The sequence below is a fragment of the Seriola dumerili genome, unplaced genomic scaffold (genome assembly GCF_002260705.1).
Source record: "Seriola dumerili isolate Sdu_G_001 unplaced genomic scaffold, Sdu_1.0 BDQW01000138.1, whole genome shotgun sequence".
Lineage (NCBI taxonomy): Eukaryota > Metazoa > Chordata > Actinopteri > Carangiformes > Carangidae > Seriola > Seriola dumerili.
The window spans coordinates 16,089,070-16,103,823 of record NW_019174393.1 but is presented as its reverse complement, the minus strand read 5'-3'; the positions used below and the strand labels follow the sequence as shown (position 1 = coordinate 16,103,823).

The 14,754-nt window shown below is 41.2% G+C and overlaps 1 protein-coding gene across 1 annotated transcript in view; it reads right to left on the bottom strand.

The window, feature by feature from the left end:
• The window catches only part of LOC111224691 (sushi domain-containing protein 3-like), a 34,376-nt gene that overhangs the window by 16,741 nt on the left and 2,881 nt on the right, over window positions 1-14,754 (bottom strand). Inside the window, exon 2 of the mRNA XM_022749277.1 lies at window positions 1,349-1,540. Within this exon, the coding sequence (XP_022604998.1) occupies window positions 1,349-1,540 (192 nt within the window). The remainder of the gene's footprint in view (window positions 1-1,348; window positions 1,541-14,754) is intronic.

Below are 14,754 nucleotides of genomic sequence, written 5' to 3'. Positions count from 1 at the left end.
AAACACACCTGCCATGTTGCGTGACCAACAGGTGCATGCTAAAATACTGACAGTGGATCCTTCAGTTGTGATTTCTGTCTTCACTTCTACTGTCAGTGAGGTTATGCAAAACCTTCCCGCTGTTTCTGATGAGTCCTGTTGTGACTGCAGAGCTCATTCACGCAGTGAGACCAGAGAGGCTGAGCGGACCGGTTATATGTTGCACCGAGTGCTAGCAGAGAGGCTGGATTTAGGGCAGATTGTGGAGGACTTTGAGGTGCAGGAGATTCAGACAGGTGTGTGCAACAATGTACGGCTTCAACAACTACTGCGTTACCTAGCGACGTATCGTTTGTTTTCTGTGTTCGGTGCAGCTCCTGTAGAGCTTATGTTGTAATGTAACACAGCTCCACAGCAACATACACCACATCCTCCAACATGATCATACAGTTGAATCAACAACTCGCTACAATAATTAATATTAAAACTGCAGGACTGTTGTATTAGTTTTAGCTAGGCGTTCCTAATAAACTGCCAACTGAGTGTATATGTGTAATCATCAGCTGTATGCACAGGCTGCAAAGAGCCTGACTGGAATTTATTGCTTGCTTTCGGTGTTGTTCTCACCTGGGAATGGGGCAGTGAAATACCAATGCACATGCACCTGTAGCCTGAAGATTTATTTAATTTAATAGTTTTATCATATGTTATTGTTAACAACGTATTTTTTACCCTTCCTCTTCCCCCCTTTTAAAAATGTAAGGCTGTAACATTTACTCAAGAACATTTTAACTGACGTACTTTGTACTTGTATCTGAGTACATGTACTTGTACTTCAGTGTGATTTTTCCGCTCTCTTTCCACTCCTGCTAAAATGTTTGCAAAAGTGAAGGGAACTGTGGTAAAAATTAATTCAGCCACTGAGCTATTTGTGGTACAAAGTAGATTTCTCCAGGCAATTGAAAACACAGTGTCTTTTCAGCATGGCTACAAAACAAACAAACAAACAAACAAACAGCAACAAACAACAAAAATCCTGGCTTTCCTTTTAAGTAGTCGCGTGCTTTGCTACGTGCCAAGCTTGCAGGGAGTGTCCAGCCTGCAGGTGGGCAGCACTGAGGGACGTAATGACGTCAGTAGGTCCAGAATGTAAGGCCTGGACCCGCAACAAGGCATTTCATGCAAATGAGAAAAGTGCGCTGACAGAGGTACTCCCTTTGTAGACCACTTACATGCACAAAAAGCTATTACACACTTTAGGAAAGTGAAAACTCGGCAAAGCATGACAGGTCCTCTTTAAAAAAAGGCTCACATATTTTAAGAAGATGGCTCATTCGCATTGCGTTATAAGTCCAGTAAACCTGCTTACCTTCACAGACAGGTAGGTAGTTGCTCCACTGTGGTTTGCCATTCCTGACAGTGCAGTAGATTTTGTCGCTGCCGACCAGCTGGTATCCCTCTCTGCACCAGAAGGTCAGCACGCTGCCGACCGACACGCCTGTGCCACTTTCAACGTAGAAGGAACCCCGGCGTGGTGGGAGGACAGAGACACAGGACACACCTGAGGAGAGAGGAGACAAAAACAGCAGGTGACTTCATAGGTCAATAGAGAAATTGTGGTTTTGATTAATTTGTAAAAACATCATTGGAGCCTCGGGTGTGGCCATCTTTTCTTGGAGAAGTGGCGTCAATATTCTCGTCTACCTCTCTGCATGAGCGTATATAAGCATATTTCACCATGTGTCAACCTGTTCCTATTTAGAATAAAAGTTTTATTAGTGTGTAGTTTTTTCATTTTCAGGGGAAACTTCTAAGAAACTACAAAAAAATGAGTGCTGTCTTGTAATCTGCTGCAGGTTTTTTGAGTGAATCTGTAACTCTACAGGCAAGTTTATCACCGTAGAAACAGCAGACATGACTTTTCATGGTTACAGAGCTGCCTACCTTCTTCCTTTGTTGTGTCAGTTTCATGCAGCTGGGTATAGACCTTGATCTTTTTGGATTTTCTACTAAAGATTTCTCTGTGTATCATTGTTAATAACTGGTGGATTGTGACACCTCCAGAAATAATCCCCTGCTTTATTCTGAGAGACATTTACAGCTTCAGAATATCTGGAAGTGAGGTCTCATTGTCATCATTACCAACAGCTGTAACTGTTTAACAATGTCAAAGATTTAAAGTGTCTAGTCTCCCTCCCCCTTGTCTCCATCTGCATCTTTCTTCTTTTCTATCCCACCCTTTCCTCTCTTTGTTTTTTGTTTCTTCTCTTCCGCTTTCTTGTCAAACAGACTCAGCGTGGGCCAGAGTCTCTGTTCTGAGATTAGAAGTTACACTGGATAGACAGAGAGAGAGAGAAGGGACAGAAAGAAACTATTTTTATCTTCCTCATGCTACAATACGCAAATACCTCCGAGAGGTCTCGTGATACAGCAGCTATTGTTAGATTCTGCTGCAGGGATTTTTGAGGCTCTCAGGAAATCGCATGTAAACCTACAGCATCGCTAGGTGCGCAAAGCATCCCATATTTTTCTGAGAGAACTTTAGTGGGATATAGGTGAGGGTTAATTCTGCGCCTTATCACTAAATTACCATATCTGTGGGGTATGACAGGGTCATTGATCAGTGCTGATGACTCAGCTGTTGAGATTTCTGGCTTTTAAAACTCACTTTACTGAATCATGCTCTATTAGTAAGTGCAATGTACTATATGTTACTATATGTTGTAAGATGCATCTTCACTTGAATCACTAACAGAAGCAAACATTCGGTAAAACAAATGAGACCAGTCAGGCACACTAAGCTACAGTTTGGCAACAATACAACATTTCCACATTGTAAAATTGATGTGGCAGATGTGTGAGTAGCATAGACTGTAAATAAAGATGGACGTAGCCTCCGTGACATCACCCACAGGTTTCTGAAGAACGGGTTTTGAAGCTCAGAGTGAGCTGCTCCACCATCGCCATCTTGGCAGTGTCTGACTCTGCCCCTAACTCCTGGCTAATCCAAAAATGGGCAAGAAGGTGGGGCGTGTGTGGAGCTGAGATAGGTGCAACCATACACTCACCCACCTGTCACCTGTGGCCACGCCCTCAATTATGCAAATGTAAGACTTCATAATATGTAAACAGGTGAGTTATATAATAATTCACCCCTGTACAGTTGCCATGAAGGTGGAAATTAACTACAGAGACCAAAACTGATTTTGTACCAGGCTGTAAATTTGTTTTTTTCTGCTGTAAAGTTGGACATTTTAACATGGGAGTCTGTGGGGATTGACTTGCTTTTGGAGCCGGACTTTAGTGGCAATTTGAAGAACTGCAATTTTTGGCACTTGTTGGCCTAATTTTTCAGACCCGGATGTTGCCACTTAGTTAACAAACAGTAGCTATTACACACCCAGCAATTACATATGGTATCGAAATTAGCATTTATTTTGAGTCGTGTTTCTGGTCACCAAACCAATGTGATTCTCTTTCCTTTGAGCCCTGGTTTAGTCTCCACCACCTCCTCTTTGGCTGCTAAATGCTCCACTATGTTCACCAGCTGGCTGCTAAGTTTGTCTGTGAGCTACTTGTTGCTGAGCAGATACTGTACAATGGGTACAAAACAGTGAAGGTGTGAGCCATAAAATCAAAACAATGACCTGATAATAATTGACCTGATCATTTTTTGTGGGTTTGACACTATGAGAAACTCCTTTCACATTTTACATAGTCATTAATTCCATTTTTAATATAGAAAAAATGATAAGAGCTGCTATAAAATTTTAAAATGACTTTGAAATCGCTTTGAAAAGAGATGCACAGATAAACAAAATTACAGCATGGTGTTTTAATGAGTATTGGCTAGAAGGGCATGTGATGCTGTGGTTTGCTTTGCTGTGTCACTATTAGTGTAATCTTTGTGTGTGTGTGTGTGTGTGTGTGTGTGTGTGTGTGTGAGAGAGAGTGAGAGAGCAAAAGAGCGAGAGAGAGAGACATGTCATCCTGGTATAAAACCCTGTGAACATGCAAGCTGCTCTCTGCTGATTAGTAGCGACAGATGGGTGGATTTCTGCAGCGGTAAAAACAGAGAGGGAGAGGATCCCGTGATCCCGTGTAAAGATGACAGCATCCTCTCTCTCACACACACACATACACACACATGTACACATCCAGGCACACACAGCAGACACGTGCGTGATGGGTACAGTGCAGGGAAACAAGGACAAGCAGACTGTTTTTCCAAGGGGAAACTAAAAGCCATTTAGTTTCCCCTGTGAGACCTTATACTGATGCTATCACTCTGTGATCACCACCTTAGCCACAAGCTGAAGAAAATACTGAAGCATTTGGAGATGGCTGATAACTGAAAACCTCTTGCTCAAAACACAATATCAGTATTTTTTTCCCACAAGTTATAATCTCCACTCCACCCAGGCTCCACTCCTTTCGTCTAATCTTAGCACTGTTCACCAGTCACTGGAAACACAGGCCTGAATCGTCTTTTATTCATTTGAGTGAAATCAGGAAAATAAAAAAGATAGATTGATACAATTACTTGACAAAACTGGTTGAGAGTAAAAGTAGTAGTAGATAAAGTAGGTACAGGGATTGACATTAACTGTTTAAATGATTCATTAGCTTTTCAGTCTGGCTACAGTCAAATTCGGCACATACCTAATAAAAGACATCATGTCTCCCCCAAAGACTGTGCAAGAGAAAGGTAGACAGTAAACTGAGTTTCAATGAAGTTGCACACAGAAGTATGAGTTTATCTTATTTGACAACGCTGGATTCTGTTTTTTGTCTTCTTTGTGACAAAACTGTCGCTGTATGAAGAATAATCTAATCCCATTATTGTGTTTATGAAAGGCAAATCGCTCAGTGAAATAATACAACAGGAATCACACTTGCATTTGAATGAATGAGATACAGTATTGTGCAATTAAATCAGGTTGTTTTAATTATCACCTGAGATTCATCTGGTGAGTTTATCAGACCTCATTTCAGCACCTTAAATAAGGTCTGTGGTTAACACAAGCTCAGGACATTTTCATGTTTTATTCTACAACATAAAATATGTCAGTTAATGCCCCAGTACTGATTTCTTTAAGTTTTAAGTGTCGTAAAAAATGACGGTTGCTAACAAGTGTCTAAATGAGACTGCAGAGGTTGTCAGGGATGTTAAAGGTCATCACGTTGAACATGAAAATTGATCTACTCAACAGTCCACCTTTACAGCCTCGCTGTGTTTATACCCACACTATACTATACTTACAAACTATTACTAACTCTGTACAAGTACTCTCTACAATCTGAAGTTTAGTGGAGGTGACGCTGAAGTCATGTGACTGTGGTGTAGTTAGTTTATAGCCTAACATTAACTTTTTACTTTTGCTGATTGTATTTAGTTTATTTATGTTTATTTGTGAGGATTATCCTGCTGAACAAAATGAGTCAGTGTTATGAACACAGAGTGTATTGTCTGCTATATGTAAAAGTCCCATTGGCTTTTTGTTGAGGGGACCAGCGTAATGCTAACATACAGGTTGGCCAACAAAAATACGTCATCCCTGCAGTGCTGTATTCTCAACTGACAACTGACTATAATATTTTAGTTCTTAACAGCTAAGTGCTCCATTGTGTTGACCAGCTAGGTGCTAACTAAGAGTGAACTAAAACAGTAAAGTTGTGTGCTGTAGTACCAAAGAAGGAGCTAAACTATGTTAAATTGCTCAGTGGAGCTGAGGGGAATTACAGAGCTTGGTGATGTCACTACCATCGTACATGATTTTGTATTTATATTACAGGGTGTCGGTTTGTTAGCCTGCTAACAAACCACTGTTAACACCATTAGCACCATCAGCTAACACATGTACTGTGCAGGATCTGGAAACTTACACCAAGTCATGGGACTTAAAAGTGGAGTGCACCTCCTAAACTTCCTCACACACACACACACACACACACACACACACACACACACACACACACTCTCTCTCTCTCTCTCTCTCTCCCTCTTCTGCCAAAGAAAAAACCTTTACCTCTATAAAAGCAGATAAAATATTGAACATATTACGTGACAGTGTGTGTTTTAAGACTCTAGCTAAGGCATTTTTTTTTTTTACTGGCTGTTGCCACGCCACGGCTTGCAACTCGTCTCCATTCCTACAAACCCAAGAGACACTGAACTAACATCCACCTCGCTGCGAGTTGACATGCTGTAGTAAACAGAGAAAAAGGACAACAACACCAGTGTGGAGCGAACAAACGCGAACACCCCCAGTGGAGCCCAGCACCAATAAAGAACAGGATGAATGCTGAAAAGATTAAAAGTGTGTGTTAGTTTTGGTGTGTTGAGTTCAGTTTAACTGGGAGAAAAGTGGTGTATGTGTGTATATTCATATGATAATAGCATGATATTAACATTGGCTCCTAAGCAGAGAGCTTGCGTGTATATGTGACTGTGATTTTTAAATATGTCCACGTAGTGTGTGTTTCAATCAGAGAGAGCTTTGTGTGTGTGTGTGTGTGTGTGTGTGTGTGTGTGTGTGTGTGTGTGTGTGTGTGTGTTCATTGTGTGTGTGTTCATTGTGTGTGTGTTCATTGTGTGTGTGTTGACTCTGTGCTCTGTTTGCTCAGTCCTGTTGATTCAGACCCATTCAGAAAGCTTCTCTGTCATCGTGGAAACTGGGTTGCCAATCAGCGAGTTCAGCTGCCAACAGGGTGCTAATACACCTCTGGACAATCCAACCTGGCAACCCGACACTGTCAACCAAACATCCCCTCTGCTGCATTATTATCTAAAACCCTCCCCACTCATCTCTGTCAGGGAAGCACTTGGAATAGTTTGTGATTAAATAAAGATTAGGCTCTCTGCATTAAAGATTCAAACACACACACACGCACACACACACCACACACACATGCACAGAATGAGTGAACACTCAATGTGTTGCGCATGCCCTGCACACATGTATGAAGAATGTATGGAGTTACACATATTGTAGGCTAGCTGTTGTGTGATATAAGGCAGACAAGTCCCTCACACCCATTTTCATTGGCATACTTAGAGGGAATCTTACTCACTTTCAACTTCTAATTTTAATATCTTCCCTCTATGAACTGATCACTATGAAAAAACCCCCACTTTAACCAAATAGTGCCAGCAAGTGAGTTACAGGGAAACTACTTAATTCAGTATTACGCTTCAAAAAAGTTGGGAGGACTCAAAATATTAGACAAAGAATGAAATCAGTACAACAGAGACAGCCTGTCTTTAGTTACCAGTATGGACTAAGCTCCAAAAACACTGGATCCAACACTTCCCATAATGCAACTCAGTAGCATCTTTTCATTACTCTCCCTGCTGTCTTTCAAAATCCTTGCCCACTCCATCCATTCATCCATCCATTTTCTTCCACTTATCCAGTGTCAGGTTGCTGTGGCAGAAGACTAAGCAAGGTATTCCAGACATCCCTCTCTCCAGCAACATTTTCCAGCTCCTCCTGGGAGATCCCCGGGCGCTCCCATGCCAGATGGGATGTGTAATTCCTCCAGTGAGTTCTGGGTGTCCTCCCAGTTGGACATGCCCAGAGAATCCCCAAAGGGAGGTGCCCAGGAGGAATCCTAATCAGATGCCTGAACCACCTCAATTGGCTCCTTTCAATTTGAAGGAGCAACGACTCTGCTCCAAGATCCCTCTGGATGTCCGAGCTCCTCACCCTATCTCTAAAGCTGAGCCCAGACACCCTACGGAGGAAACCAGTTGTAGCCGCTTGTATCCAAGATCTCATTCTCTTATGGCACTACCCAGAGCTCATGAACACGGGTGAGGGTTGGAATGAAGACTGACTGGTAAATCGAGAGCTTTGCCCTGTGGCTCAGCCTCTTCGCCACAACGGTCTGGTACAACGGATCAGTGATCGGTGCAGCGTCCACTGCCAATCCGTCTGTCAATCTCCTGCTCACCTCACCATCACTCGTGAACAAGACACCGAGATTCTTGGAACTCCTTGGGGCAACAGCTCATGGGTTTATCATAGCTTTTTGCCAAGAACTGCTGTGTGCTGTGGCTGGACACAGGGGTCATGAGAGCCCTGAGAGTGAACCAAAACAGTGACGCTGTGGGCCAAAACAATGAGCTAAAAGAGGTTAAAATGCTCCATAAAGTTGAGGGGAAGTACACAGTGACATGGTAATTTTCTGTTGATTTGTAATTAGGAGCAACATCTTTCATAGAACATGTAGTAATTTGATCAATCATTCATATAAAAATATTGATTAGTGCAGCTTTAATGCTAGCATCATCAGATCAAATGTGCTGAGTAAGCCCATTGTAGCAACTTATGTGTTTTCTGTGTGCACCCATTTTACTTATGAGTGAAACACATCCTGTGTTAACATGAACTTTTTATCGTTTCCTTAGCTAGAAGTGGATCATCTGCTTCTCCTTTGCCCAAAAAAAGTAACCTTTCTGCCTTGACTCTCTTTTGTGTTTCCTGTTTTATGTTGAAATTACGTTCCATATGTGTTTGTTACGGTTTTACTTCCTGTCTTTGTGTTTGTTTTTTTTCCCCACCATTTTTTCTGTTCCACCTGTGTCTCATTAGTTAATTAGTTCCCTGTGTATTTATAGCCTTGTGCTGCACCTCTTCAGTTGTGTTCAGTGACATGTTTTCGTCTTGTTACCTGTCCTTTTGCCTGTTTCCTGAGTTTTGGATTTGGATTTATTTGCCTAATTTGGACTGCCTCGCTTGCCATTAGACCCTGGAGACCTCATCTGCTTGTAAGCCTTTGTTTGCTATGTTAAATAAATCAGTGAACTGTACTTGTCCTACGGTAGCGTCTGCATTTGGATCCTTCTCCCTGTGTCTTCGCATCCATTCTGATGGTACGTAAAAAGACTGAAGGAAAGTTTCTCCCTCCTTTGTGCTGGGTCAGTTTTCCCTGGATAAACAATGGTTAAAAATACACTTCATCTGAGTCAGATGTTACCAGGCAGTAAAAGTCTGAGGTGAAGTTAATGAAAGATGGCACTCTTGGCTGACGGCTGACTTGCTTCATCTCGTTTATCCTCGTGTAACTGTCTGATTCTTCTTCTTCTTCTTCTTCTTTGTGTCTTGGTCCCTTTCCTCCAGCTGTTCTTAATGTGATCTGACCTCAAACAAACAAACATGCCTCTCTCCTCTCCATCAGCATATCTATTTCTGTGGCACCTCACTGATGCACGGTATCACAACTGATTACCTAATCCCCCCCCGGGCTCTCGCTCTGCCTGTACACTGAATGTTCCTGTGCAGACACATAAAGTCATGAATGTTTGGCTCAATGTCACAAATTCTTACTGTGTTTTTTTCTGAACATTAAAAGATATTAAGTCATCATGCACACTTATATAGTCACATTTTTGAAGGGTTATATGATGCCAGAAGGGAATGACACCTTCAGCTAGACATGGAGCTGAGCTCAATAGATGCCATAAAAACAATAAAATGTAATTATTGGCACAGAAAACATAAAAGCAAAGCAGAAAGCATCTTAACTTCCACTTTCTGTCCTTGCGTGCTCCGCTGCAGTGACTGTCACTTTGTTTTAACTGGAATAAGTCAACTGAAACTCTTTCTGTTAGTCTGAAAATGTAGGAAATGGAATCAGAAATTCACACAGCAGGTTGTTAGAAATGGATAAATGACAATACTGTTAACATAAAAGAAAAGACATGACATCTGATGGGGCTTTTTTATTTCTGTTTTGTTGCGTTTCAATGTCAAGAACCTCTTCTTGATGTTAAACATTTTGAGAAATAAGGTTAATCGCTTATTGGCTGAGAGATCAATACCACTCTCATAGTTGCACTGGAACTATAAACTATAAGCTGGTTAGCTTAGCTTAGCATAGCATAAAGACTGGAAAACGGTGGGAAACGGCTAGCCTGACTCTGTCCAACAAAGCCAAAGTCACTAAGTCACACACTTTTTCTTTGTTGTAGGCTACACAGTGTAAACTGAGTTTCCGTTGATTGCCTCTCAAACAAACAACCCCCCCACCACCACCTTTTGTATAGGGAGGTGCTATTCGGGGAATTTTGTACTTTGTAGAGACATACAAGCCGTTTCCCCCGTTAGATCCAGCTACAGCTACTATACAAGAGAGTATCAGTCTTCTCATCTAAAAAAATATCGGATGATAAAATAAAGAATAAAGAATATTCCTTAAATTATTGAACTTTAACTATAACTGATAATGCTTACTTTGTGGTTTTGCTAAAAATCAGTTTATATGTCTTTTATTAGATGTGTGTTTGTCTTCGCTGCCTCTTTACTGTCATGCCTCCTGCTCTTTAGTTGTTGCCATCCAGCTTCAATCTTCTGGGCAGAGAGAAGGAAGGCTCATTTCAGACTCTCCCTCAGTGTCTTTGTTCACTTAGTGGTGCTAGTTTTAAGCCGTGGGAAGGTAATAATGAAGTTGAGTCACTGCCAGCAGCCATATTGGATTGACAGGCAGGAGACAGAAGTAACTCTCTGCCCAAAGCTCGCCAAGTCCGCAGGGCTCAGGAGTGACGATAGTGTGTGTCGCTGACAGAAATACCCCTGGCTCTGCGTGTGTGTGTGTGTGTGTGTGTGTGTGTGTGTGTCCTGGCATGTGGTGTCCCTGCAGAAATCCTTCTTGGGGGTCATCTTTGTTTGATGAAATGTTGCCCAGTTTTGCTTCTTCGCCAAACGAAACCTTAGAAAGCAACTGAATTGGTAAAAGCTGTAATATACTTATTTGGTTCTGTTGTGTATCAGTAACAGTATCAAACTGTCTGCTCTACTAATGTTAAATGATAGGTGAACGTAGATTTCTAACATGGCTTCCAATGCATTTGTGAAAAAACCTAACCATTGTAATTGGCTTAGAACATCACTGGACTGTACCTGCTACCAGTGAGTGTGTGTGCATCTGTATTCCTGTGTGTTAGCGTGTCATTAACAGGATTTCTTGCACTAGAAATAGCCAGGAATAGACAAAGGTAATTGGCTTTTCCTGTCAGTTAATCAGATTACAGGCATTGTAGGACTTCACATTTACGTTTTAAGCTTTTGGCTGACGATCTTATCTAAAGAGACTTGGAGTGAAGAATAAGCAGCTTAGTGTCATCATCAAGTAGATGCTGTATTTAAAACTGAACATTGGTGTTTGTTTCTGTTCAAGAAGTAAAATTATTTTAGAATATTTAGTCGTCGGGAAGGACAACAACTTGGTTGTGGTTGCCGACCACTGTACTTGCTTTATTCTCCAGTTCTTTCTTATGGTAGAAATATAACAAAACAGACAAAGTCCCTCAGAAAACTTTGGTATATGTTTAGTAAAAGGAAAAAAAAAACCCCAATACCACAGACAGAAAGGATTGACTGTAAACTCCTGCTTGGTCAGATTAAGAGGCGGACTGCCTACTAAGTAATTGATATAGGCCTCCTTTGGGGATTAACACTAATATTAACTCTCACACACTCTTGTCGAGGTTAATAGGTTGTGTTACCGTGTTAATGTTGAGGATCACGGCTTTTATAAGACTGAAATAAGCGCTGCAGGAGTCACTTTGTTGCATCTCTTGTCTTCCTCATTCCTAGTTTCTACCTCCCTACATTTCCTAAACTGCTTTGAACCCCAAGAGAATTCACTTGTCGGCTCGTTGCATCATGTTTTCCTTGTCTTGTCTTTGTCTTTTTTTGTTTCAAACTATATGATCATTGATGAATAACTTTGTAGTTTTGAGCTGCACAAGCGGTGTAGTGAACATGAACATTATACCTGCCCCCTGTCACTGTCAGGCACAGCAGTGTCATGTCATGTGACTCTGACATGACATGACACTGACATGCTAAGTGCAGCCTCATGGAGCTGTAGACGCTTGTTTTAAACTTTCTTATGGATGGATTTTTCAAAAAGACACTACAGTGAATTTCGCACGCACACACTGCTTGAGTGCTGTTTGTGCAGTTTCAGTGTGTACTTGCATGAAGACTGGACTGGATGTCCTGCTTTTATCTGTGTCATGGATATACTAGATATTGTTGCGAATGCTGCATGAGCACCAGTTGATGCTGTAAGAACAAAATGGACTAAATTGATTTGAGGTCAAACTCGGTCATGATATCAGGCTGTAAGAGGAGCAAAGAGCAAAAACAAACTGAGTTCATATGGAAATAAAACTAAAGATTCAGAAGCTGTTAAAACATGAATGAAAAAGAATAGGAAGCTACAGTACGTAAAAAACCTAAAAAAAAAAAAAGAACATAAAAAAAATGTTAATCAATAGTAGAACTCTGATCAATTTATTACCTGGAACGGCTGCACGACCTGCAGAATGAGTCGCTGCTCGTATTGATTAAGTTTGGAAGCCCTGGTTTGATCCAGCACTCCAAGTGTCTGTGGAGTCAGGTTTCAGGTTGATTAAGCCCCGCCCCCTGTCCCCACAAGTTGACAGGATTGGTTCCTTTGGTTTGTGACGTATGAATCCCTGGCTGTCTGAATCTGTTTTTATGAGACATTGGGTCACTGCAGTTCAAGGTGGAAATACTCAGTTATGGTGTTGACTGATTATTTCAGTCATGATATATTTCTAAAAAACACCGTATGGATGTTAACAAGGTTAAAACCTGATTTTCATTGGAGGGGGTCTTTAAACATTCAGTGCTCTATTTGCATTGTACGTTAACATGTACCCATCCTCATGGAAATGACAGTGATTCCCCATCAGGGGATACTTCTGTAAGAGCGTAAATGTGGAAAGTCAGAATAACAAGAAATTTGATTTATAAATGTATATATGTATCAGCACTGAGTCAGCTAAAACACCTGGACGCCTCATTCACATCGATGAAATAAACTAAAGAGTTGATATAGTTACTAACGGAGGTCGAGATAGCTAAAAATAATGAATCATTAGGCTGAAACAGAATAGATAGAGATAGTAGAGAGATAATAGAAGAGTTAACAGAAGTTGAAATAGTTAGCTAAAACTAATGGTGACACAGCTGCTAAAGGTTGAATGGAGATAGCTAGAGTTGTAAAAGTTAGCTAATATAAATAGTTAGCTTAAAGTAATGGATAAACAGTCAAAGGTAATGAATAAATGTCTAACTTAACAGTACACATGCAACCAAACCAAGCTAACACCGACAGTTCAACTGTATTTGTAACAATTTCCACATATAGTTTAGTGTTAAATTATATTTAGTTCATTAAGATCAGTTGAGATTAACACATTTGGACCATGGCGGGTGGTGGTGATGAAGCTGTACTTTCTTCAGGGATGTGGCGGTACAGCTGAAAAAAAAAAAGGCTGGGAACTACATCCACAACATAAACTTTTACCGGAAAGACACTTATGGAAATGTTTCTTCATCATCACCTTTGTCCAAAATCTCTGCATAAAAGGCCTCTATATTTAACTGGATTTCTTTCTTATTTATTTCTGTCTTTGTAAATGACAGCTGAGACTGGTTTTATACTCAAAAGCTGAAACTAAAATGTCCACACATAAACACAGTGCTGCTGCTGTAATCCAGACCTGAAGGAAAGAATCAAACAGGCTTAAAATATGGTGGGAAAAAGGTAAACAAAGTGCAGCTTTCATCTGTTCATGCCACTAGAATACTTGAATAAGCACTTTATTGGATCAAACACACACAAACACACACACACACACACACAGTTTGCCTTTGGGAGTTCTGATGTTAATCACACCTCCAGGATTTTGAATTTTGGAAGCTCTCTCACATAAAAGCTCTGGTTTTGGCATCATTCATGCATGTGGTGCGATGTGGCAGGCCAGCTGATCACCTGTGTTTGTGTGTGTGTGTGTGTGTGTGTGTGTGTGTGTATGTGTGCGTGTGTGTTATTAAAGTATAAAGTGCTTACTCCTGCTCTGTCAGACACAGAGCTGCCGTTCTGAAACAAGCAACTGTGTTGTTTATTCTCTAAACCTTTAAGAAGATTTTATGTCGTTTGGGCTGAGTGCGTCCATTTCTGCTGTGTGTGTGTGTGTGTGTGTGTGTGTGTGTGTGTGTGTGTGTGTGTGTGTGAATTATGTGTGTATTAGACACGTGAGGCTTGCATTTTGTCATCTGCTATAGGCTATTTATGCATACACGTGAGGATATGGGCTGTGTGGCTGAGAAGGGGCGGGTGAGGGACATAAGAATAAATGGTAGAAAAGGAAAGAGAGACAGCGGAGAGAAATAAAAGAAGAAACAAGAAGTGACAGACACTGAGAGAGAGAAGAGAAATAAGAGAAAAACAGTGTGAGCAAAATAAGGAGACAGATGAGACAGAGGTTGGAGAAAATAAACGAGAGAGTGAGAGAGTGACATGTAGACAGAGAGGAGAAAAGAGAAGAGAGAGAGAGGAAATGGACAGAGGGAGCGGAGGAGAATAGAAAGGCAGCTCATGCTCCAGTGGAGGTGAAATCATGCGATCGCCGCTGCAGCTTTCTCTGCAGGCTGAGCAGCTCCAGTCTTGGCATAACGAAGTGTCTTTAACTGCATCACCTGCCACCGCACAAACACACACACCTACACGCACACGCACACACACACACACCTACACGCACACCGTCACATGCACAGACTAAAACACACTATAGTGCACATTTGCTTGTATGCACTGACTCTTCTGTATTCCCAGACAAGCACAAAAAATGTCAAACATGTAGAAACATTCTAGTTTATAGTTCTGTTCTTGTGTAGACCTTTCAGTTCATGTACTCATCTGACCATGCTGAGACTGGTCCCAGTCTCAGCA